This window comes from Penicillium alfredii (assembly GCF_028826965.1).
Source record: "Penicillium alfredii strain IBT 34128 chromosome Unknown utg000004l_segment0_segment0, whole genome shotgun sequence".
NCBI classification, from domain to species: Eukaryota; Fungi; Ascomycota; class Eurotiomycetes; order Eurotiales; family Aspergillaceae; genus Penicillium; species Penicillium alfredii.
The window spans coordinates 695,346-720,911 of record NW_026622701.1 but is presented as its reverse complement, the minus strand read 5'-3'; the positions used below and the strand labels follow the sequence as shown (position 1 = coordinate 720,911).

The 25,566-nt window shown below is 52.2% G+C and overlaps 6 protein-coding genes across 6 annotated transcripts; 2 read left to right on the top strand and 4 right to left on the bottom strand.

The window, feature by feature from the left end:
- Positions 1 to 540: 540 nt before the first annotated feature.
- NUU61_001921 (Beige/BEACH domain protein) lies at positions 541 to 8,518 on the bottom strand (the record flags this gene model as incomplete). The annotated part of the gene is made up of 8 exons (XM_056652503.1): positions 541 to 570; positions 637 to 1,014; positions 1,078 to 1,383; positions 1,436 to 1,590; positions 1,656 to 5,009; positions 5,078 to 5,974; positions 6,035 to 6,978; positions 7,035 to 8,518. The coding sequence occupies 8 exons, from the start codon at positions 8,516 to 8,518 to the stop codon at positions 541 to 543; spliced, it is 7,548 nt and encodes a 2,515-aa protein (XP_056513570.1).
- A 1,077-nt stretch (positions 8,519 to 9,595) lies between these two features.
- Positions 9,596 to 11,238, top strand: NUU61_001920 (S8 family peptidase; the record flags this gene model as incomplete). Its single annotated transcript, XM_056652502.1, has 3 exons — positions 9,596 to 9,964; positions 10,052 to 10,990; positions 11,053 to 11,238. The coding sequence occupies 3 exons, from the start codon at positions 9,596 to 9,598 to the stop codon at positions 11,236 to 11,238; spliced, it is 1,494 nt and encodes a 497-aa protein (XP_056513569.1).
- A 399-nt stretch (positions 11,239 to 11,637) lies between these two features.
- Positions 11,638 to 13,054, bottom strand: NUU61_001919 (MmgE/PrpD family protein; the record flags this gene model as incomplete). The annotated part of the gene is made up of 3 exons (XM_056652501.1): positions 11,638 to 12,475; positions 12,593 to 12,639; positions 12,707 to 13,054. The coding sequence occupies 3 exons, from the start codon at positions 13,052 to 13,054 to the stop codon at positions 11,638 to 11,640; spliced, it is 1,233 nt and encodes a 410-aa protein (XP_056513568.1).
- Positions 13,055 to 13,921: 867 nt separating this feature from the next.
- Positions 13,922 to 14,781, bottom strand: NUU61_001918 (uncharacterized protein; the record flags this gene model as incomplete). Its single annotated transcript, XM_056652500.1, has 3 exons — positions 13,922 to 14,413; positions 14,478 to 14,639; positions 14,716 to 14,781. The coding sequence occupies 3 exons, from the start codon at positions 14,779 to 14,781 to the stop codon at positions 13,922 to 13,924; spliced, it is 720 nt and encodes a 239-aa protein (XP_056513567.1).
- A 1,022-nt stretch (positions 14,782 to 15,803) lies between these two features.
- NUU61_001917 (uncharacterized protein) lies at positions 15,804 to 20,848 on the top strand (the record flags this gene model as incomplete). Its single annotated transcript, XM_056652499.1, has 3 exons — positions 15,804 to 15,868; positions 15,935 to 17,055; positions 17,091 to 20,848. The coding sequence occupies 3 exons, from the start codon at positions 15,804 to 15,806 to the stop codon at positions 20,846 to 20,848; spliced, it is 4,944 nt and encodes a 1,647-aa protein (XP_056513566.1).
- A 1,039-nt stretch (positions 20,849 to 21,887) lies between these two features.
- Positions 21,888 to 23,031, bottom strand: NUU61_001916 (protein kinase family protein; the record flags this gene model as incomplete). The annotated part of the gene is made up of 2 exons (XM_056652498.1): positions 21,888 to 22,216; positions 22,311 to 23,031. 2 exons carry the CDS (start codon positions 23,029 to 23,031, stop codon positions 21,888 to 21,890), a joined length of 1,050 nt encoding a protein of 349 aa, XP_056513565.1.
- Between the last annotated feature and the right edge of the window lie 2,535 nt (positions 23,032 to 25,566).

The window sequence follows — 25,566 nt, the reverse complement described above, 5'->3', positions numbered from 1 at the left end:
CACTTGTACCTGGTACCCCTCCATGCCACTGACACACCACTGCCGGCAAAGTACCTTGGACTTGACCGTCGAAGCTTCGCGAATCAATGATTTCTTTCTTCTTTCGCTCTTTCTCCCCTGTAGTCGTTGATGATTCAATTCTTATTCAATTCAATATGACTTCATTCCCAGTTTGAGAACCAAAATAACCAAGTCCCAGGCCCGGCGCAGAGTACTCCGACAGCCCAACCGGAGCATGGTCGACCGGCCAACGGCCCACCACTGCAATCCCTCTGCGTCCTGCTCACCGGAACCCGGTTAAATATCGCGATCTACTCCGGAGTATACGGAACTAGTAACAATAGCCGCCCGGGGGTTGAGGCAAGTCATCCATGGATATATACATACTGGCCATAATATGGATTCGCTATTGATGCAGACCGGCTTCTTGAAAACTAAACGAATGGATATACCGAACAAAGAAAGAAAATGCGCATCTCTATTCTGAATTTTGTTGCCAAATCTCCATGCTGGGAAAGTCTGCACATCGAAAACATTGACCTAGCGACGTTGAATGCAATTCCACTCATACTGCAATGTTCAATTAGCACAAATTACTCCTTCCGGGAGAGAAAAAAAAAAAAAAAAAAAACTCACCACTCGACCTGCTTCATCCCCTGTGTACACCACATGTGACAGAGCCAAGATACAGCTGATTCCCGAACTGACGTTGGCGCCGGTGTCGCGACTGCTGTCGGTATGATGCAGTTGTCGAATCAGCTCTAGTTCAAATCGGCCGGCGCAGATGGTCTTGCTCCAAATGTTGACGACGCCTCGAGTGTGACCCGTCAGGACCAAGTCCCGCTCGAGCCATTCGTTCTGCACCCCCTCATAGAAGACGCAGGACAGGACATGGTCATCGCCAGACTCGCACACCGGCTGGTCTACCAGGACGGCCCCATTCAGGGTGTAAAGCGTCAGACGATTGCCACGGCAGACCATGATATCTCCCGTAACATCGTTGATTCGAGCACACTAGAAAAAAAGGAAGGTTAAGACTCATGTAATGGCACGAAGCTCGGGCAGGTAGGTACTTACATTCACCACCCCAGTGCTGGGAAGTTCTCGCAAGAAGGTCCGCCGGTTCAAATCCCATAGCATGATCCGACCATCATTTGATGCGGAGAGTAAGGCGCTAAAAGAACGCGAGACGGCCAGGACTGTGACTGGCGCCCGATGGCCAAACAACGATCCGATTGGCTGCAGGTCCACCGACCTAGAGGTAAGGGTGATCGTCCATAAGGAGATTGTACAGTCTGTGCCACAGGTGATGAGTGTGCGCGAATCCGCAAAGCTGGCATGAGAGAGTTGGCCGATGTGGAGGTGTTCAAAGTGTCCCAACAGCTGGATGGATGGTCAGCAGCTTCACCCTATCAATGTAGTAAAGCACCCATACCTTGCGACTGTCTGTGGAGTAGAAACGGACGCTGCCATCGAAGAATCCCCTTTCCATATAGTTGTCATAGTTAGGTGGGACATTGAGCCTGAGAGCCGCGGTGCACAGAAGTCGGTCTTGTCTCATGGACATGGTGGCCACTCGCTCTTCGATGTCTGGAATGACAGTTGTCAGCCTTAAAGTTATCTTTAAAGGACCGGGGTGGAAAGAGTATACTAACCCAGAAGCGATAACGGCATTTGGGTCAAAGATTCGGCCAGCGTATCCAGTCGTGGTACGCGGTATCGTCGGTCCTCCCTTGGCGGGTGAGCCCGTTGGAAGATCTGATGAGGAGTTTGCCCAAAGTTGTGAATGATCCCAATCGTCGCCATTCGTTCCATCGGATCATCAATGGCATCAAGATCCTTGGCTCCTTTATAGGACAGGTGGTGGAAAACATTGACAGCCTCAACCGCGGCCTCGCCTTTCTGCTTTTTGCCGAACACCAGATCAATCCAGTGGGGCAAGTTCTCTGACACATACGGACTCTCAAGTGCCTCTCGATTTTTCGCAATGAAAATCTTGGGATCCCCCTTGGCCCACGGCGGGAGTTCCACCGAGTCAATGGCAGTGGTCATGTTCTGCAAAAGCCCAAAATCGTATTTGTTCGAGTTGACGAGAAATTCTGGGAGATAAAAGAATTCTGGGATCAATTCACGGACATCTGACATGTTCCCCCGCGAGGCGGACTCCCAGGCTTTGCGAATTGAGTAGAAAAGCCGGTCTGCATGGTCAAAGGTACCTCCTTGTAGGAGAAGATAGGACTTGACGAACGGCTGAAGGCGAATGAGGTACGAAGACACAATCATGGCGGAGGAGTAATGGGTACCGTAATGGAACGGTGGGGAATTGTCGTCTCCCATCTCTGCAAAAGCATTGTATCGCTCGCGGAAACCCGCTTCCCGGTCAGGAGTTTGACAACCCATCGGTTTTGACAGGTCGCGGAAAGTACTAGGGTTGGTCAGGTCAAGCTCCTCGCTCGTGTAGTCTGCCAGGACCCATGGGAAAACAGGGTACTGAGTCAAGTCGTTGAACGTTCGTCCGGCGAGAGTATTGATCAACATGAGATAATGGAAATTGGAGATTTCGCCTTTGATCCATTTGCGCGTTGCTGGGTTTTCTGGGAGATGGCCGAAGACACTAGCAAATTTGGAACCAAGGGATTGAGGCGCGTCTTCTTGACTGCGAAGGGTTTCAAATCGCCATATATCCTCCGGCCTTGAATGCCCCGTGCTTCCGGTGACTTGGGGTGCTTTGATTCCGAGCTGACTACACAGTTCATCTCGTGCTCGGGCAGAGAAAAGTGTTAACAAATAGCTGGTGCCGTCGGTGAAGAAAATTTCCAAAGCGACATCACGGAACAAAAAGCGGCGCTTGGACACGCTGACCAAGTCTGACCACTTCCAGCTTCTCATCTCACGATCTTGCAATCGGCGATCATTCGATTCTCGACCTGAAATCATGCGCACATAAGGGTCTCGTTCTTCGGCAGGGGCTTGCCAGACGTTAACGATTTCGCCGTCCGCTCGCTGGAAGAAGTTGTCCAGAATGTAAATGCAATCTTTGCCAAGAATCAAGAGACCTTCCACTGCTTCGAGACCAATGATTCGGGACATGTTGCACACGTTCTGAACCTGGTCACCGCGGTGAAGAGAGCGCATCACTTTGCGATTTTTGTCCTCGTATTCTTCCAGCTCGACCTTTGGATCATCGATCATCTCAAAGTTGTCTTCGAGCATACTCCGGTTGTCAGCCTCGCCGTCCTGGGCTTCAGTTTCCATAGACTCTGGCTCCTCTGTTAGTGCTGTGGGGGTGGACAAAGTGTCGCCATGTGAGATAGCACGGATGCGCGTATCAACCTTCACGGCAGGGGGCTCAGAGGCCTTTCTCTTGGGTTGATAATCCTGTCGCTCGCCCGACTCGACCGGTACAACCCTCAACCGCATGCGACTCCGACCCTCGGTCTGATCCAACCTCCATTTGCGCTCCTTCTCCTCAGCAAAAAGACCACCCGGACGTCGGAGATCCAGCAGTAGACTAGAGAAGGCTGACCACATGAAAGCGGAGCTATCCTGTAAATCTTGCATGAATCGTTGAGACTTGAGAAATTCCGAGGCAGATATGTTCGAAATCCAGTGCGGCAAGGTGGCATGATGCTTTCGAGTCACCTCTTCATCCAGAGACTCGAGCTGGAGCCATTGTTTCAATCGATCCTTGCGCTTTAAGATTCGACTCCTGGCCGAATCTTCGCTGTTTGTATTCTCTTCCTGGACAAAGGCATCCCAAGAACGAGACAAAACCCCAAAGAACAAGGCGTCAAGATCCTCACGTTGATCATCAATCCATTGTAAAAAAGCCTCGTCGTCCATTCCGGCGAGGGCGTCAAAGCCATCTGAAAGCCGGCGCTGAATGGTGACAGGCCCGTGGGTGAGCAAGTTTGCCATCTCATCGGGTTTCTGTACAAGGATGATCCGCCAGAGACTGGCAGCAGCCAGGCGGACATCTTGCTCAATGCTAATAAGCTTGGTATAAAGCAAATAGCACAACAGCTGCAGATACTTCGTCTGGGGTTCAGTTGCCGACAGTAGCACCACCTGCCAGTAATTCAACCGCTTCAAAAGAGGCAATGTCTCAGCCTCCTCTGCTTCTGACAGTTGGAATAAAACAATTCTGTATAAAGTCGAGTGGATAGTGGCCACCGCTTGGCTACACAATCGAATACTCTTCAACTGACAGATGTCGGGGCGCTGAAGATACTCCAGGACTGTACCTAGGCATTCGAAGCTGGAGGATGCCCCATTGATGAACCAGCCCTCATACACTGCTTCCCCCAGGTGTGTAGCAAAACGTGCAAGGTTTGTGAGAGTTCGTGGTTCCCGAAGAAGATTGGGCTGAGAGACTGGCAAATCTTGGACAGTTGCCAGAACGCAGTCGAGAATCCAAGAATTAAAATATGCCTGTTGTTCCAAGAATCCAGGGGGTGTCTTGAGGAAGAGTCCTAGACCAGAGAAATCTTTTCGTACCAGGAGCTGCTCCTTGAAAACTGCAAGGACAAGTTCGAAAATGGCCTTGACAAGTGGGTGGTCGGTAGCAGTCCCTTCTGCGTCGAAGTTGGGGTTAAAAACACGACGTATCCGAGCAGCAGATGGCTGGTGTTTCGCTTTATCGGAGGAAACAAGAATAAACGATGAGCCACGCCGCAATGAGTTGATGCTTTCATCGGGGCTGTCTGCAGCCTCGACAGTGGTGGTCTGGAAGACAGTTGATGTATTTGCGGCTCTCGAGCGTGGCCGTAAAACTAGATTGCTATCATCAAAACTAAGCCCACTGTGCCGCAAATCCAGCTCTGCGTTTGGGCTCACGGTGTCTGCACCGACGACGACGGGAAAGAGAACGGAAAGAAGCTCCTGGACATAGTTGGATTGGGTCGTGAAGTCCTGGAAGCCTCGTGATCTCAAACGTGCCTCCGTCAGAAATTGGACTACCGCGGCTATGAGAGAAAATCCATGGGTGGCGAGGCTCAGTGAAGCAATTCCTATGAACGGGCGATGTGAGCGACGGAACTCTGCTAGCCTCGAGTAAAAACTTCTTGTTTGAACTCACCAGTCAAGTTCGAAGAGGCCATTTTCGGCTTGTCACACTTGGATAACCAATCATCCAAAGATCCTTGGCCCCTCGCGCTTATTTCCGTGACGTCGCCCGCGAGAATGGCACTCCTCAAGCCACTTTTGACCATCTCTATGATTACGGGAAGCATTTCGGGGAAGATAACATCTTCTTTGCCGTGGGGCAAGAAGAGGTCAAGGAGTCCAAATTTGTCGAAAGGTCGGTCAAGGTCCAACGAAGCGACGTCGTACCCAAAGAAGATGGAAAAGCAGATAGGCCATAATACAGGTATGTTCCACCATCTCTTCAGGCGTTGTTGCAAAATTGTGTAGCCACCAGTCTTCTCCGAAAACTTCTTGCTGTAGCTGCTGCCATGAACGACTATGAGTCGAGCCAGGATTTTGCATGCGAGTACCACCACTTCGGGTTCATCCTCACATAGGAGATACAAGAGCCACTGCAGCTGTGTAAGAAAAAAAGCCTTGAAAAAATAACTGAATAGGATTCCGCAAACCTTGTTCGTAACCGCTTTGGCAAACTTTTTCAATGGCGCAGAGTCATGTGGATTGCAAAGCACTTCAGAGTACAGCCGTAGCATTTCAATGCCCACTGTGATGCTTGATACATACTTGCTCGAATCCGATTTTGACGAGGCTGGTCGCGATGATGTTGATCGTGATCGGGCCGCGGTAAACCGAAGGCTCTTTTTCTTCTGAAGGCCAGCGGAGGGGCTAGGCTTGTGCAAAGCGTAGGTGATGGACAGGGCCAGAGATCGAAGGAGATCAGGAGACATACTGGTTTCCATCAAAGACTTGAAAGCAGAGAGGCACGGTTGTAAAGCTTCCTGTGTCAGTTCCCCTCCCTTCAGAGTCTCTAGCAGTTTCTTGCTGACGCCTGATTTAGTTAGCCATGAATGTTTTGAGTTATGAGAAAGGGGTGTTCCGGTGAACTTACGCATACGCCCCAGTCGCTTTGCGTTGAATCGACGGTAGTTGCTTTCAGAGGCAAATGTGCGAAACTGCGAATAATACAGTTCAAGAGCCGGTGGCTCCGCAAACCGCCAGGTGTCCAGGTCCACAAGTAACACTCGATAAGCAAGTGGGTTCGTGATTATAGAACGAGGCGGGTACTCTAGGTCATATCCCACAAATGCAAGCGTCAGGCGAAGCAGCTCAAGAGTTAATACGCGCTGCTCCTCTACATTGGACCCGACCACGGTGCTCTTATTTGCTGCGACCAAGGTGCCGAGCTGGAATCCCAACTTGTCACGCAATAGGGCTGCAAGGATACCGTAGCCATTCTCTTTCTCCATGGCCTCACTGTTTCTCCAGTTGTCCTGAACAGCTTCGTAGAGCGCCTCAACAGCCAAACGAGTGCTTTCCGCGGTGTCGGCCGCCTGGACTAGGGTCAAGTGCACTGCGGCGCATCCCCCTAAGCACCAACTAGCATCATCCAGCGATCTGGGTACTGCAACGACTGGGTTACCCGTCAGAACGCCAACTCCCTGAGGTTGTGTCAGGCCATCATTGATGGCGGGAGTTGCACCGTTGATTGCAACCGCGTTCCCACCTGCCTTGGTTAACTGTTGGAGACTTTTGGCCGCCTGTCGGGTCAGAGATTTTATGAGCTGTGATTCGTCCACGTTATTGCTGTCGTCGTCATCCAGAACAGCGACAGGCGAAACATTGATCAAGATTGTGCTTTCCCGAACCAAGATGCTCGCCCGTCGTCGAATGGCGGTGACGATGTCAGAAGAGTCCTCTTTTCCGGGATGAAGATGCTCGTTGCGCAGATTCAGAGTTGCTGAGGCCTTGTACGTTTGGAAAGAACCGAGACAATCTTGGAAATTTCCATAGTACCGGGGTCCCAAGTTGTAAAACACGGCGACCATGTCATCGCTATAGGCTTCATCGAAAAGGATTCCATTTGCAAGAGACCACCGGGAGCTTGACACTCCTCTCCCGAGACGCATTGCCAAATCTTGGGGGTTCCAAAAAAGGCCTGGACGCGAGGTGCTCTATTGGAATTGTCACCCCCTGGAACAGAAGGGTATTCAATTTTCAACTGCTCAACGAATTCACCATTGATGAACAGAGACGCTCGTGAGGAGGATGTAGGCCTTGGCCTCTTGTGCACAACACAGATATGGTACCAGCGATTTGGCTCGAATCGTGCTGACTTGAACCTAACGCTGGGCCGCGAACCACGTATGGAAGTCTGGAGGATGAAATTCCGCGTGTCCTTTTCCAGATAAGCAAGAACAAAACAGGTCTGGGTTGGATCAAATGCCCCGAATATTGTAGTATGGGTCTTTTGGTCAAACTCATCAAATCGAGCCCACACGGCCAGTGTGTAGCCGGCAGACGCAGCTGGTGGGAACGGACGGCCGAGAGTTGCAAATTCGACCGAACAAAATCCATGAAGAGACATATCAAACTGGATCGAGGGAGGCTCTCTGGAGTTTTTCAGGGCCGACAGAAGAAATTTCAAGACCTCCGGACTCTCATGCGCCCGGCGGTACAAGGCAACAGCATCTTCCAAACTACTCGTTCCTTGAGCGCTGAGCGATTGAGCAAGATCTCGATAAAGTGCTCTCTCAGTGTCGGACCGGCCATTATCGAACAAGAGGGGCAGTATGGGGGTCAGCATTCCGGTGGAATGTAAGGCTACGACATTTCTCGAGGATTGAGAGGCCAATTGGCAAAGACAAGCAGGTAGCGCCAGACGCAATATGTCGAAACCCGATGAAGCGGACGAGTGCATCAACCAGATGCGGAGGAAAGGCCCCAACAGCTCGGGGACTTCGACAGTCTCGGCAGATCCCATGCATTGATCCACAGCCTGCTGGAATTCTTGCGGAGATCTTGAAGTATTACTCTGCAAAAACTTTGTGTTCAGTGTTACAAAAACACCCGCCACGGCCTCCTGGCAGAGCGCAGCAGCCAGAATAGCGCCATAGAGTTGTTGTGCATCGTCCTCGGCGGTGTCTATCTTTTTCACCAGGGCGGTTAGAATCCGCTCCAGCGCAGCAGTCCCTCCGCTAGGGATCCTCCGGACAAAGTATCGCTTGTTGCCAGAATGATCTTTCAGGCCTTCGGCTAGGACACCCAGCACGTCTTTGTGGATACCCAGCAGGCGTTTCCTTTCCTCCTGAGTCAAGACATTGATGTCATACAGCTCGACGAGCCGATCCGTTAACCCCAGCAGCGTTTGGAAGCCCTGAAGATGTCGAAAGGTATCCTTGGCTGCTCCCGGTCGGGCATCATCGATAAAGGTATGACGGAGGCGTAGAAGAGGTTCAGTCGCCGCCAAAGCCTCGGGGAGGGTGATCGGGTTCCTGGCAGCGAGATTTTTGAGCTGGTCGAGGGTGGGAGCGAGCTCTTCCGCCAGTCGATCGGACCCGGAGGGAGAGGGAGGGTGGAGGGACGATGGAGGCATGGCCAATCTTATCCACGATCGCTCCGATGGTGGATGGCCACCCAAGACCGTGAATGTGCACTTGGCGGGACGGTTGAGGCGGTCTGCATTGGTACGTGTTGTGTGAGCGGGTCCGGATGGGAGACAGCGGGGTGAGCTGACCAGCCGATCAGACCAACATTGGCATGATAAGCAATGATGCCTTGAACAAAAAATGAGAAGCGCATTCCTGTCAACGGCGGGGAGGAGCTATCAGGTGACTTGGGGGCATATTACCAGGTGCCAAAATACCCGTGGACCCTTGGGAAGGCCCCAGTATCATTACGGGGGGAGGCTGATAAACCAGATAAAAGGTGATAAACGGTGATAAGAAGGTATGAGGCAGCTAGGCAATTTGTTGAGTCACAATTGTGGAGTCTTCCAGGTATGGTCCGATGAGGTCCTCACAAGGTCACCTTGCGTAAGTACTCCGAGGTACTTCCCTCGCGTAGGTCGGCTGGAAGGGTACCCCGTGAGACTCATCAGCTGAGCCCAAGCACGCGACTCGACATGGATCGCCCGTGCGACCGGTGCGTGGCACTGCCAGGTACCCGGAGAAGCCGTGGTCAAGCAAGCTAATGGTAGATGCAAGTCATTTGTCCATATTATCTTCAATCGGCTGGTTCTTTTTCTGGGAGTATATACTATGTAGGTAGGAGGTAGGAAGGTAGGAGGGAGCTTGTAGAACCCAGCTATCTCCCTTAAGACAGAAGACCGTCTTTCTCCAATCCACCGTGACCATACCATACCGTATGGATCTTCTCCCCAGCCAGCAGCTCCACTATGATCGACGGCCAGCACCAATCGCCGGGGTCATCCGGCGCCGTAACCATACCGTAATCGCCCGCTTGCATCATCGCTCTCCGCCTGCCGTTTCGTCCCTAGATAAGGTCACTGACGCCTACCTCCTCATCTTCCCTCTCTCCTCTCTCCTCTCTCCATCTCCCTCCTTTCCCTCCTGTATCGCCCTTTATACTTCCCCATCTCACTCTCCCTCTCCCTACAATCTTATTGTTTATCACTCATTCTTCCTTCGTTTGTCACCCTAGTCTACCCATCATGAAAGGCTTCTTCGGCCTTGCCCTGCTCCCGCTGCTGGCGGCTGCGTCTCCCGTGGACGTAGAATCTATCCACAAGGGAGCTGCCCCGATCCTATCGGCGATGAACTCTGAAGAAATCCCCGACTCCTATATTGTCGTTTTTAAGACCCATGTCGATAAGTCGTCGGCTGCCGCTCATCACACCTGGGTGCAGGACATCCATAGCTCTTCAAGCGGCCGCATGGAGCTGAAGCGCCGTGGGCTCTTCGGCTTTGACAGCGAGGCCTTCCTGGGCATGAAGCACACCTTCCACGTGGCCGACACCTTGATGGGATATGCCGGCCACTTCCACGAGGATGTCATCGAGCAAGTCCGCCGTCATCCGGATGTGAGTCATGACCCTTCCTGTCGTTGGCGGCAGCGATGTCCATCAAGCTCCCTTAGCTGATCAAGCTTTTTCTTTCTCTCTTAATAGGTCGCCTACATTGAGAGAGACTCCGAGGTTCGCGCAATTGAGAACCCAGCCGTTGAGAAGAGCGCCCCTTGGGGTCTTGCCCGTATCTCCCACCGGGACAGTCTCACATTCGGGACCTTCAACAAGTATCTGTACGCCGAGGAAGGCGGTGAGGGTGTTGATGCCTACGTGATTGACACCGGCACCAATACTGAGCACGTTGACTTTGAGGGTCGTGCCCAGTGGGGCAAGACCATCCCGGCTGGCGACGACGATGTGGACGGCAACGGCCACGGCACTCACTGCTCTGGTACCGTTGCCGGTAAAAAGTATGGTGTTGCCAAGAAGGCCAATGTCTATGCCGTCAAGGTCCTGCGATCCAACGGCTCGGGCTCCATGTCTGATGTCGTCAAGGGCGTTGAGTGGGCAGCCGAGGCTCACGTCAAGAAGGCTAAGGCCGCCAAGGACGGCAAGGCCAAGGGCTTCAAGGGTAGTGTTGCCAACATGAGTCTGGGCGGTGGTAGCTCCAAGACACTCGACCTGGCTGTGAATGCGGCCGTCGAGGCCGGCATCCATTTTGCCGTCGCTGCTGGAAACGACAACGCCGATGCCTGTAACTACTCTCCTGCTGCTGCGGAGAACGCTGTAACCGTTGGCGCCTCCACGCTGGCGGACGAGCGGGCATACTTCTCCAACTACGGCAAGTGCACTGACATCTTCGCTCCTGGTCTGAACATTCACTCCACCTGGATCGGCAGCAAGTACGCCACCAACACCATCTCCGGAACCTCCATGGCTTCCCCGCACATTGCTGGTCTGTTGGCCTACTACGTGTCGCTTCAGCCCTCCAAGGACTCGGCCTACGCTGTTGCCGAGATCACCCCCAAGAAGCTCAAGGATGCTCTCATCACCGTCGCCACCCAGGGCGTTCTTACTGACATTCCTTCCGACACCCCCAACGTAAGTATTTCTCGTGTTTTGTGGTTTCAACAGCTCGCAGATCAGCGCTGACTACAATCTAGCTCCTGGCCTGGAACGGCGGTGGCTCCTCGAACTACTCCCAGATCGTTGCCAACGGCGGCTACAAGGCTGGCACCCAGGCTGGTACCGTTGAGGACCGCATCGGTGAGATCGTCGATAAGGCCGAGGAGGTTCTGCACAAAGAGCTCGGCGCGATCTACAGCGAGATAAAGGATGCTGTCGCATAGACTAGACACTTGGGTCCTCTCTGTGACGGACCCCGCAACATGGGCATTTGGATGGATGGATTAACACACTGGCGCAGATCACATTTCATATGGCTTTTATCTTTCCGTTTTTTTTTTTTTTTCTTTTTCCTTGGCTTGTCGAACACCGGACCAACACTACACTCCTACACCGAGACTGTCGCTTTGCTATGCCGCTATCGTTACCGTAGTATACTTGTCCACAACTATACATTTGAGAATTGATCTAGAATGTGCTTAGTGGTTGATCACAGCTATGAATTGCTTTCCAATATGCCCCAGTAGCAGGTTCTATAGAATCTAAAGTATATCCTTGATCCGACGCATGTCAAACTGCTTCTCCAGATCCCAGCACCATTGACTCGCTCGATGGGTCCGCTCCTAGCCCAGAACCGGGATACACTGGTCGACAAATTTGTCTGTCAACTGAACATCCGCCATCGGTCGTTCCACGCTGCCCATAGCATGATCCACATGCTTCTCGATAACAGTGGTAGATCCATCGGAGCGCTGCACAGAAACAGCAAGATGGCACTCCTCCGGCCGTAAGTTCTCGCCTGCTGTAGCATGAATCCGCTCTCTCAGCCGTACCACCCGCTCATCCACCACTACCGCATCCTCATACTGCGCCGGCGCAGCCCTCCCGAGTAACAACCCAACAGCGCCACCATGATATACACTAAACTTCGCCTCCAACCCATTCCTCGGTGCCGTCTTCCCCGTCAACTCCAGCACCAGTGGATGCACCGTCACGCGGACCTCCTGGATCTCGTACTCCCCCTCCGACAACAACAACCCCTGTCGCCGCAGCTCCCCATGCAACCACACGCACCCGTCGATGACCGGGTGCACGACAATCCCACACGGAAACGGCTTGAACGCATTCTGCGCGATCTCCCACCGCCCCGCCGGCGCCAGACTCGCTACCTCGGCATCCAGCCGCTGTGCCGAGCTCACCACGTTCGCCCACCCGCGCTTGGCTTCCAGTACCTGCGCCGAGCTGGTGTAGCCCTCGCCGCTTAGAATTGCGGCTAGGAGCCCGTTCTGCGCGGCGCGGCCTGGGTGGAAGGATTTTGTGTGCGAGCCGAACATCTCTCGCAGTCCGGTTACCTGCGTCGCGGCGAGTCCGATGGAGTGTGCTGTTTGGGGGGCGGATGAGCCGAGCAGTTTGGAGACGGCTACGGCTGCGCCGATTGAGCCTGTTGTGCTAGTGATGTGCCTGACAAGTATATACATTAGCAATTAGCGTACAGCATTCTGGTCTGCACGCAATAAACTCCTTCAATGCTTGTAATAAGAAGAAGAAGAAGAAGAATGGACTCAACGTATAACATACCACCCCACATCATAATGCTCCGGCCAAACCGCCCGGCCCACCTTACACTCCACCTCGACTCCAGCAACCAACGCCGTGATGAACTCCTCCCCAGAAACAGGCCGGTCCAATGACTCGGCCATGACCAGGAGCGCTGAGGCGATGGGCCCCGTCGGTCGGGTGGATGATGGTGTCGAGGTGCGTGTCGTCGTAGTCGTGCACGTGGGAGGCGATCCCGTTGAATAGCGCCGCGTGAATGGCATCTGCGTCGATGCTACCCTCTGACCCCAGCAGTCTGGATGTTGGCGGTCCTGAGAATCTTGCAAGTGCGCTGCGCGCGATCGTTATTGCGGGGTGAGCGCTACCGCCTACGACGCAGCCGGTCCAGTTGTAGAAGCTGCGCACGGCGACGTGGATTATTTCTGCGGAGAGGGCATTGTATTCGAGGGATGAACTCCAGTTTGCGAGGGCTTGTGTGGCCATTTTTGGGTATTCTTTTTTCTTTGGCGCTTTTTGAAGTGAGTATGGTGGTGTAGAGTAGATATTGGGGTTGAGAGTTCCTCCGATCTCGGAAATTATATACTTCTCTGCATCAGGTGTTAGATTGACAACTTCCCTTTAATAATAATTAGAACTTGATGGGTTTTTCTTCAATTTGTCGATACATCGCGTTTGGTCTTTTTTTCCCCCCCGAAGTAAAGAAGGAGACTTAATCTATATTATTCGAAGAGAAGGGGGAACAGACACTTTCCTAGCAGTACCTACCCATAGGAAAATATTCTGGAGGAACAACACAACCATATTCCCACTGCTGGTTGCACAAGGGCTTTTCATTATGAGATGCTGAGCATTCCCGCATTTCACACCAAGACCGTGAGAGTGTATCTCGAACAGCAGGTGGATGGATGCCTTCTAAATTGAATACCACCAGTTATACTTATTCTCGAGACTGGTCTCGGGCCAACGATGGTTTACATTAACAGAGTTTCGGGAGCCCACTTTTAAGGCTGAGATTTTATGGAGTCGCCGCGACCTATTTGAAGGTATACCAATGTATTCGGCAAGGAACCCTGGGATTTGAACTGCAACATATAGGGATCCGCAGGCTACAGAAATGACCATCAACGCGAAGATTCAAGTAATGCATTGAACGCCTGTTCCTAGAATGTAGAGACATGCAGCTCCCATAAAATCAATCGAAAAGAAGAAGTAAAGACAAGGCGCCAGCGCTTGTATACGCCGATGATGCAAATGGATGCCGAACGATAAATGAAAAGAAAAAAAAAAAAAATGAAGATAAAAATGAAAGCAACGACTTCCGACATGGAGTCATGGATGTCCAGCACCCATTTAGAACTCCATCCGATCGTCGTCCTGCGCATCCTCCTCGTCTTCGTCGTCGCTACCACTTTGGTCCAGGTTCAGCTCTTCATCGGAGTCGCTGCCACCGAACACGTCGCTATCGACATCGCTGTCCGCCCAGAAGTCCGGATCTTCTTTCTCGACCGGCAGGGGTACCGTCGATTCGTGGGTGGGCATCACAAAACCGGGTGGGATGTTTCGCTTGGACTCCTCGACGTCACGTTTCACCTTGGTGCGATATTCTTCGAGGTTATTGCGAAACATCACGGCGGCGTCGACGTTGGCAGGCGAAGAGACCTCGGCGTCGTCGAGCAGGGAGAGGATGGACATGAGCACGGATTCTACGCGCTGTGCGGGCGACCAGCGCTCGGATGCCAGTTCGCCCGACATCTCATCGTCGCCTGGGGGGTGCAGGATAGAGATGCATAGTCGGCCGTCGGGGTAGATGTTCGGGTGGAGGATGGATTGTAGGAAACGGAACTCTGTTGGGGAAAGAAAAAAGCATCCGGTCGCACTGGTTAGTGTCATGCCAACCATAGAATACATCGTAATAGGAAATCCGACAGGGGAGTTCATACGTGGGGGGGGAATATGGGTAGTTGGAGGGGAAGGCCATGGACGCCTTCAAATAGCCACCGTAGTACATCGAGTCCGGGTTGAGCACGATCAGAGCCACATCCCACTTGAAGATGTCATCGTCGTGGAGCTGAGCGAGTGGTTAGTTACCGATATTTCTTGATTTTCCTTTCTCCTTTCCTTGCCGGCGATACCACCGCACTGACCTCGATATTCACCCATTTCTCCTGCGACAGAGACCGAAATTCGTTCATCAAGATACGTTCCGCCATGACTCAGAGAATCGACTGAGACACAAAATCAAAATCGGGAGAAGCGCTGTGCTCCGTGGTCGAGGGTCGAAATGCAGGGGGGAGGGGGTCAGAAGATGACCGGGGGAGTGGGCCGGTGATGTCGGAGCGTTTAACGGCTAAAGCCCGACCCAGTGGCGATCCGTGGCACGTCTCGAAAGATTTCCTGGTCAGTTTGGGGGCCTGGAGGGAAATATATCCAGAGGCATATTCATAGTGAAAACAACAGACATCTCCCTTCACTTCCAGGCAGAGGCAGCCTCTTGGGGAGACACGCGATAAGAATCGGTGGGGAACAGCTCTGCGATAAGAAGCGATCAGCGCTGCGTCTTGAATCCTCTGCAGACGCCGTGGTGGTATAGTCAGTCAACTAGTTATTTCCTTCAATAAATAATAGCTTGGATTATCCCTCGATAATCCATAATCAACCGAAGTATATCGGGTTCGGGGAATTCCGTCGGGGTCCCGAAGGATAACATTGTTCTGGATCCGGAAATCCTGAGGTCACAGGTACCTTGACGCACCGTGTGAACTTGGTGGCGGACCATGTCACCCTACCGAGACTCCGTCCACCGCCGGTTTAGGATGCTTTAACGCCTCGCAATCCTTGCCGTCTTTTTTTTCTCCTTTCTCTCCCCGCCCCACGCTATATCTTGCTGCATCTCACTCCCTTCGACCCCCCATTTTTTACCGGGAATTTTTTTTAATCCGTTTTCTCCTCGCTCTCGCTTTTCTCCTGCAGTCCCGCCTGATCACCAAGGCCAAAACGGCCCCTCCCCGATTTCGTTTCGACTTTCCTTTGCTTTCGGTCTCTGTCGTCCGACTTTGCAATGCCCGTCTTGTGCATGCGAGTCATGGAAGATTGTTGCTAACGGAGGGGAAAAAATCCTATCCCGGCCGCGCCTATTCTTACTGCGGTGACCAGCTCCAAAGCTGCGTGATCCCCCCGGCGATCTTTTGAGGTCCGAGAGCTCTTCCTTGCTCCCCTCGCGCCCCGCCCAACTATGTTGCCGCAATGCGAGGGCCCGGTTTGGGGCATCGATGATTTGTCACCGTGTTTTCAACGCAAGTGAGTCGTGGCAACCAGTGCGATCGTTGGGAGAAGTTGCTGACCCGTGGCGAAAATTATCAATAGTGTACTACAGACCATCCTGCCACTCGTGGCCTGCGGCCTGTCCCTGCTGTTGATCTTCCTTCGTCTAGCCCATCGCTACACAGTCGCCCGCAAATGTGTCGCCTATAAGGTTGTCCCGAATGATGGATCGGAAGATGAGACTCCCAATGATCCCCAAGAAAATGAGTCCGATGCAATGCTGTTTCAGGCCATGCAGAGAGAGCAATCCCAGGTCGAGGTTGATCGCCCGCGCGGCGAGGTTGCGATAGTGTCGTTAGAAGTTGCAGCTTTGGTGGGGCAAGTCGCTCTACATATCTTTATCGTGTCCAGTCATAGCTGGGGACGTCATGGCACCCTCCCCGCGGTGGCCGGTTTGATTTCGTGGGGCTACATTCTCTTCTTGGTGCTGGTCCGCTTTCTCCTGTCCACCATGGACCTCTTCTCGGCCCCGAGACTGTGGACCCATACGGCTATCTTGTATGGCCTCCAATGGCTCTTCAACGTCATGGTTTTCCGCTCCGCCGTCATTCACCCGCTTTCGCGGCGCGCTCTGGTTTTCAGCAGCGCGCAGTTTGCGCTGAGTACGTTATTGCTCATCATTGCCCTCACCACTCGCCGAGGTAACAAGCCGGTCTTTGTCGAGCGTGAAGATGGATTGGAACCCCCGAGGCACCCCATGGCCAGCTTGCTGTCACTCGCGACATTTGCCTGGTTGGACCCACTCGTCATGAAAGGATACCGACAGCCCTTGGAGCTAGAAGATGTCTGGAATTTGACTGCGTCTCAGAAGGCTGCCACCGTTATTGCAGACTTCCGGAGAAGGCAAATGAAGGGATCCCTGGCGTGGAAGCTACTTCGATACTTTGCGGGAACTATTTTGTTGCAGGGAGCTTGGACGATCTTTGCCAATCTTTTTGTTTTCATGCCCAGTCTACTCCTCAAAGCTATTCTCGAGTATGTCGAAGATCCGCGGTCAACCACTCCCAGTGCGGCCTGGCTGTATGCCATTCTCCTTTTCTGTTGCGCCACGGTCCAAGGCGTGGCAGATGGACAATCCCTTTTCATTGGCCGTAAAATGGGCGTGAAGATCCGTGCAATCATTATCGGCGAGATCTATGCCAAGGCCCTTCGCCGCAAAGCAGGTGCATCGGTCGAATTTGCTCGAAAGGCAGTCCAGGAGCCAGCCATCGCCAAGGACCCGAAGAAAAAAAGAACAAGCTGCTCTCCCTTGGCCGCAAGAAGAAGAAGGCCGCCACTCAAAACGATGCCGAGTCTGGACACAAACCCGAGTCCGACTTGGACGACGCGGCCATGCAGGCGAATGTTGGAACAATCATCAACCTGATGGCCATCGACTCTTTCAAAGTCAGCGAGGTCGGCGCATATCTTCACTTCCTGTGGGCCAGTGTACCTGTGCAGGTGATCATGGCCGTCACTCTTCTCTACCACATCATGGGCTTCAGCTCATTTGCTGGTATCGCCCTGATGGTTCTGATGCTGCCGGTCAACCTTTTTATTGCTCGCCAGTTCAACAAGGTGCAAAACGCAATCCTCAAGGGCACTGACGCCCGTATTCACGCGACGAACGAAGTTCTCCAGAACATTCGCATCATCAAGTATTTCGCATGGGAGCAGCGATTTCATAATATCGTGAGCGAAAAGCGCCAGGCCGAATTGAAGTCGCTGCGAAACCGCTATATCCTCTGGTCCAGCGCCGCGACGGTCTGGTACGGCACCCCCATCTTGATCACGTTTTTGTCTTTCTTCTTGTACACTGTCGTTGAGAAGAAGCAATTGACCCCGTCGATCGCTTTCCCTGCGCTATCTATGTTTTCGTTGCTGCGTGTCCCCTTGGATCAGCTGGCCGATATGGTCGCGCACGTTCAGGAATCGAAGGTTTCTCTGGATCGTGTGGACAAGTATCTCAATGAAGAAGAGACCGGGAAGTACGACCAGCTGCGCGACAGCAACGTCTCGGGTGGTCCTCCTCAGATCGGACTTGAAAAAGCCACTCTGACTTGGGGCGCTTCAAAGCCTGCATTCAAGGACACCCCCTCCGATGACGACTCTGACGCTTTCCGCCTGATCAACGTTGATGTCGACTTTCCCATTGGGCGCCTCAGTATCATTGCTGGGCCTACAGGCTCTGGCAAGACATCCTTGCTCATGGCCTTGCTGGGAGAAATGAGGCTTCTTGAAGGTCGCGTCCACCTTCCCGGTGGAATGACCAGCCGAGCAGACCTTCCAGTGGACCCTGAAACTGGTCTCATCGACAGCATCGCTTATTGCGCGCAGGAGGCATGGTTGGTCAACGACACCGTTAAGGAAAACATCATCTTCGCGTGTCCGTATGATGAGCGGCGCTACCGCGCGGTGTTGAAGGCCTGTGCCCTGGAGCGTGATCTTGAAATTCTCGATGCCGGTGACCAGACCCTGGTCGGAGAAAAGGGTATTAGTCTTTCTGGTGGCCAGAAACAAAGAATTTCCCTTGCCCGAGCCATCTACAGCAGTGCCCGGCATCTCCTGCTCGATGATTGTCTTTCTGCCGTGGACTCGCACACGGCGAAGCATATTTTCCGACAAGCACTTACAGGACCGCTGATGCTGAACCGTACTTGCATCCTCGTGACCCACAATGTTGCTCTGGCTGTGCCCCAGGCTGATCATGTGGTGGCTATCGAAAATGGAAAGATTACTGCGCAAGGTCGCCCGGATGACGTTGCAGCGACCGGTGCTCTCGGCGAGGAGTTCCTCAAGTCTCGGCCAGGATCTCGAGCCAGTTCACGTGGCTTGTCTCGTGTGCCTTCGGATCTGGAAGATGAAACCACCGCCACGAATGGGACCACGAACGGAGCTATCGGCAAATCGCAAAAAGAAGATCAACCCAAGCTGTCCGAGTCCAAAGCAATTGGCAGCATCAAGTGGACAACAGTCCGAATGTATCTCCAATCGATGGGTCCATGGTATTATTGGATTTTGGCCGCCTTGGTGTTCTGCTTGCAGCAGCTGGGCTCGGTGTCAACCAACATCTGGATCCGACAGTGGGCCAACTCTTACCATACCGCCAAGGTCGGGGCGGAAGATGGTGCTGGCCGCTACGCCGCCGCGGCTCACCTGAGGCCTCCAACATTTAATGTTGGGAGCGTTGCCCGGGTCAGTAGTTGGAGCCCACCCCAGCTCGGTTCGCGTTCGACAGACAGTGCGGACGGTCAGGTCAATGTGCCCTACTACTTGGGGGTTTACGCACTCCTTGGTTTTCTCTACATCGCGATCTCACTGTCCCGAGAAGCCGTGCTTTTCTGGGGCTCGCTTCACGCATCGTGGAAAATCCATGATCGCCTTCTCAAGGCTGTCATGCATGCCAAGTTCCGATTCTTCGACTCGACGCCTCTGGGCCAACTCATGAACCGATTCTCCAAGGACGTCGAATCCGTTGACCAAGAAGTGGCGCCTGTGGCGATCGGCATGCTTCACAGTCTGGCCTCGGTAATTATGATTGTCATTCTGATTTCCGTCATTACTCCGGGCTTCTTGATTGCGGGAGTGTTCATCACTTTGGTGTACACTGCCCTCGGTGCAATTTACTTGAATTCTTCTCGAGACCTCAAGCGACTGGAGTCTGTGCAGCGAAGCCCGCTGTATCAGCAGTTTGGCGAGACGTTGAATGGCATTGTCACCATCCGTGCGTATGGCGACGGACCGCGATTCATCGTGGACAACCACCGTCGCATAAACGCCTACAACCGGCCTCATATCTACCTCTGGGCCAGTAACCGTTGGCTCGCGCTTCGCGTGGACTGGACAGGTGCTTTGGTCTCCTTCTTCTCTGCCACTTTCGTGTTGATCAACGTCGGAAAAATTGATGCGGGTGCCGCCGGGTTGTCGCTGACCTACGCGGTCACGTTCACAGAAAATGTTTTGTGGCTTGTCCGGCTCTACTCCGAGGTTCAGCAGAATATGAACTCAGTCGAGCGAGTGAGGGAGTACCTGGAAGTGGATCAGGAGGCGGCGCCCATCATCCCTGAATCCCGACCGGCGGCGGATTGGCCTAGCCAAGGCGCGGTCGAGTTTAATGGCTACACCACGCGCTATCGACCTGATCTGGATGCGGTCCTCAAGGAAGTGTCTTTCGCTGTACAGCCGGGTGAGAAGGTCGGTATTGTGGGTCGCACGGGTGCAGGCAAGAGTTCTCTGGCACTGGCCCTCTTCCGTGGATTGGAAGCCGAGAAGGGACAAATTCGGATCGACGGCATCGACATTGGATCTATCGGCCTGCGGGATCTGCGTGAGGCAATCACCATCGTGCCCCAGGACCCGACACTATTCACCGGAACCATTCGCAGTAACCTTGATCCGTTTGGGCTGTTCAGCGATGAGGAGATCTTCACGGCCCTGCGCCGTGTGCACTTGATTGGCTCCGATACCTCTGGCACAGCGACTCCCATGACGTCGAGCACCTTTACTGCCACCGACAACAACGCCCTCAACGGCAGCACGGTGACCATCGCCGAGAACAAAAACATCTTCCACAACCTCGACAGTCTAGTCTCGGAGTCTGGCTCGAATCTTTCCCAGGGCCAACGCCAGCTCCTCTGCCTTGCGCGTGCGCTGCTTAAGAACCCGCGCGTTCTCATGATGGACGAGGCCACCGCTTCCATTGATTATGCCACCGACGCCAAGATCCAGGAGACGTTGCGCGAGCTGCGCAACAGCACCATCATCACCATCGCCCACCGTCTGCAGACCATCATCGATTATGACAAGGTCCTGGTCCTTGACCATGGCCGCGTCGTCGAATTCGACCACCCCTGGACTCTCATCAACCGCGAGGACGGTCTGTTCCGCAGCATGTGCGACAACAGCGGGAATATGGATGTTCTTCTGGATGGTGCCAAGCGGGCCTGGAGACAAAATCGTCTGGTCGATGACTCTTAAGCTCTCCTTCATGTTTCTTTCTTTTCCACTTCTGTGTTCCTCCCCTATTACAGTGAAATCCGTACATATTCTTTGTCCTCATGTTCTGGAAACAGGCCGAGAACTGCAAAAACGCGCAAAGGAACTTGATGTAATTCTCATGTTTATCTTTATCTTTATCTTCTTCTTCTCTATCTTCTTCTGGGTGGTTATCGTCAGCTGTATTGTTTCCACCCATTCTCATTGTTCGCCGTGTACTCCAGTTGCATTGTTGGACCCTCATGGGCATTTCCTCTGCTGTCCATGTCTAAAAAAATGAACCCACTTTTTTATTCAATCTTGCCTTGTATCCTAGAAGAATCGTAAGCCATAAGATAAGTCCCACGCAGCCGAGCAAGTCCAAACCCCGAGGCGCGGAATCGGATCTTGAGGCTCAAATCGCACCCGGGAAATTGCATCGCAGATCGTGATCCCTTGGGGATCATCGCGCCGGTGGGGGCCAGTGGACCCCCTATAAATAGTGACTACATACACATACAACGGCACAGCCCCTGAGAGGGGTTTAAAAAAAAGAAAGAGGAAGAAAAAGAGGCCTGAATGCTATCATTGGCGTATTTGCTCTAGCTGGGTGGGGCGACTCGAGAAGCCATGGCTTTAGTAGATTCAAGGGGTCGATATTAAGTCTCCTACCATGTTGGGACATCTTCATGTCTGCCCTACATACCCATGTAGTTGGTAGCTATCTGGCCCCCACACCCTATTTGTTTGGTGCCCTGGCCAGTTGTTACTTCTTAGTTTGATGTCAACATGGGTATTATTTGTATGGGGTGTTCATGTGTTCATATAAAAGGTAAACCCGGTATTTTTTTTGGGAGGTGGATTTCTATTAAAACACACGATTAATGCAGCAAGCATGTCTCTAACCCTAAACCGACAAGTATAAGAAATGTGAACATCTCAAGCCATAGCCATTCCTGCGCCTTTGCTATTTACATAGAATGAATATCCTTATTATATATACAAATCCATCCAACCCTTATTAATAACCATATTATTTCTTCTAGTCAGATCCCACGATCTGCCGATATTCCGGTGTAGCCTGAAACCTCGATAAAAACACTCTGGCCGACAAACGACTTCTCGCGTCTTTGCAGAGCACCTGGGACAGAAGCTTGATCATTTCCTCACTCGTATTCCAAAACCCCTCCAAGCACCCCAGTACGTCCGCGACCTCTTGCCGCGTGTTGCAATTCTGCGTGTTCTCCCAGACATCCAGTGTAGCGGACTCGTTTTGGAGAATCAGTGTGTAGACGAGCATCATTCCCATGGAGAAGATGTCGGCTTTGTGGGGGGAGTATGGGGTTTTGAGGGGCGGTGCGTCGATATAGTCTAATTCTTGGTGGTATGGGAGGCCGTTCATTACTTCTGTGGATTTGTTAATATTCGACCAACAAAGTTAGGGTGGTAGTAAAATGAAACCGACCTTGGGCTGCGAACCCCATGCAGTTGTGACGGTTGGAAGACTTCTGAATCTTAGTGGCGTGATCGAAATCAATCCATTTCGCTTCTTCGTTCTGGACCATGGCGTTCCTGGGATTGATATCATGGTGTGCAATGCCGTGCGAATGCATGGCGACGATGGCGTCAAGTAACTGTTCAAATACTAGATATAGACTCTTTATATCACCTGCACAGTACATGTATTCATCCAGAGTTTGATCAAGGTACGGCATGATCAAGAAGTACTCGTCTTGGCCGGAGCGAGTCTTGGATGCAGAGACTTTGAAGTAGCCGATGCTTTTGACAACATAAGGAGAATGGACGTTCTCAAGAAGCTTGAAGCCTTCGATCATCTCCTTGTACGGCGAATGCTTGACTACCACTGGGTGTGTGGTCTTTTTATTCGTTTTGTTGTAAACACTCCCAGTATAGAGCGTGTTTGATGCCGACGCTGTGAGCGGATTGTCGATTGAGAGGATGTTTTGGCCCTTCTCGCCGTAGATGAATTTGGAGGGACCCGTTGACGGCTCAGGCTGTTCGTCATGGCTGAACCATCCATCAGCGCTATGCTGAGGCGTGGTATTGTGCTTGTTGTCCGAAGAAAGAAAGGGAGTTGAATTGAAGTTGAATAATGGCGCAGTAAAGGAGAAGGGCTGCGCAAAAGCTGAACAAGAACGAGGGAAGCACTCGCTAAGGATGAACATTGTGAGGGTATTAAGGTATAAATTGGAATTTACTAAAGACAAAAAACATAGAGGGAGAGAGGGAGGATATCGGCATATATAAATATCCGACCTTGGAGGCCATTCTTTTTCCCCCCGATGATTTCCTCTGTGGACCTGGCGTACAAGGGTTCAACCCACCAGGAGTGCTTTATTCAGGGCCCAGCATCAGATCCCTGCATCTGGCTTGCTATACCACTTAAAACTAAACATAGAACATTGCAAGGTGGGATAAAGGTCAACGCCTCCTTTCGATATCCCACTGTGCGGCCATCGATTGGCCCGAGAACTATGATCTGCGACTGTCACATCATCGTGAAACTCCCTGGAAGAAGCTTGCATTGCCTCTTCTCTTCAATCTCCGTACTGGAAAGCTCCGTCTATACGCCCAGATGGCCCCCATTGGCGTATAACCCTGTTTTCTGACGGATGGGGTATAGTCGACATGACGATCACGACCCACCCACCCACTTGGCCTCAGCTGGCAGCCAGTGCGAAGCTCTACCCAGGGGTGTCCTACCCGGTGATCCGATGGGTTTTTGCCCTACACCTCATGTGTCCTGAAGAAAATATAGTTGCCTCCACGTGCCATAAGAACTTAGAACAATCAATGCCTCCCGTAGAAACAGAGAAGCGAAGGGGAGAAAAAGAAGCAGAAAAAAGAGCGATAAGGACAACATACTCATTCAGTTTTCCCGCTTCTAGCATCAGCGTCAAAGTCATTTCAAGAATCGCATGGGCACGCGAGGGAGGCGGAGCATCCGATGGAGGCTTGGGTGGAAGGCGATGCCGATGCTAAACTGCCGCCCCCTCCCCCACCCCTTTGCTTGGCGATAAGAGGTGGATGTAGGTACCAAGTGATTACATAGCTTGTGAAATACCTTATATTCTTTTCAATATTGGTTTGTTCTTGGTTTGTAGAGAGAAAAAAAAAATTAGGGTTCTCTCTACATCTTCAAGTGCGCGATGTAGTTCATTTCTATTCTAGCAACAACACCCTCACTTGCAGAAAAACCTGTCGACTGGGAACATTTTGATCGTCCACTTGGCACACAGACGAGAGACCCCTTTTCAAGGTTATTGCTAGCTTTGACCCTGGCCAGCATAATCCCCTGCCAGCCCTAGCGCACGGCGGCCCCTCAAAACACTGCCGAAACTCCTGATCATCGAACCCTTCTAATGAACCCCCACTTGGCCCCCTTCATGTACAAACTCCACAGGTTGAACATGGGGGCTATCGACTAGTCGCGTAACGACTCTTGCCCTTTCTAATCCGTGCTTGTCCGTGCATGGATATGATTCAATAGCGTGGCACGTCCCCACATCTTCCGATCCTTCCACCCGTTATCGTGTCTGATCTTGGTGTCCAAAACTCGAGCACTGGACAGGCAGCTTGTTGCAATAATTTCGAGGATACTCACCGCCGCTGGGGTAGCGAATATTCTCCGGGGAAACTATTTACTGACTGTCTACGGGGTTCCCACCATTGTTGACGTGGGTATCTCTCTACTTCCCTGTGACTGGATGGACATACGATCGCTGATATTATACCTACATAGGGTGTGGCATTGGTTGTGCCCCGATGAGGTTGTGGAGACTGCTTCGCTATCCATTCAAAGCGGGCGGTTTACTTCTTGCACGCAGGATCTATCACAAGAGTGCCCATTCTTCAGTGGATATCCATACCAACGCCCTGTCCAGCATTTACACATCACTGAAGAACATTTAATATCGATATTCCGGAAGTCCGATGTGCTATGGGAAGTATCTTTCTCTAAAGAAAGCCTCGATCTTCTGAATGCCTCCGACGAACGACTTGCATCTGCAGTCCCCGGCCGTGGTCGAGGCCGCTTCCCACCGGACCTCGACTCCGTGCGAATTCCTCACCCTGTGACATTTTGCGGGGCTGTGATTATGTTGCTTTGCCGGGATTATGACACCAGGTCTGCCAGCTACTGGATGGCGATTCTGACTTATATTTTGGAATATGTGGACGAAACGGATCTTTTTGATGAAAACAGGATGCACGGGATGCCGTTCTATCGTGCATTTAAAGGGAAAGGGTTCTCACGGATGTATCTGCTTCTAGATGAACTCTGCTGTGACCTGACCTGGGGGCGTCGTCTTCCCGCGAGACAAGACTCTATTACTGGGAACGATGGTTTATGACTCTTCTGGGATCTGGCTACCTTGAAAGGTATTACCTACATTTGATTGACCCATATTAACGTAGTAGAAATTCAAGTATAATTTGTGAATTCCTGTGCTCGAAGGAAGGAGGAGGGGTAATATATCACATATAAGTCCAGGAAAAGTTAGTCGGAGTGACTGGACAACAAGGACTGATAGTTACTGAGCATTGTGCTCTAGTATACATCTTCCTGGAGATATGCCAAAGGGTTCACCTCCCCTGGCAAAATGAAGGGTATTTCTTTTCTCTGATATTCGTTTGACATAACAGCGTCTGTCATCCATTTTTCCGCAATAGGGCGATTCTCGCCTTCGCTAGGCCCATGG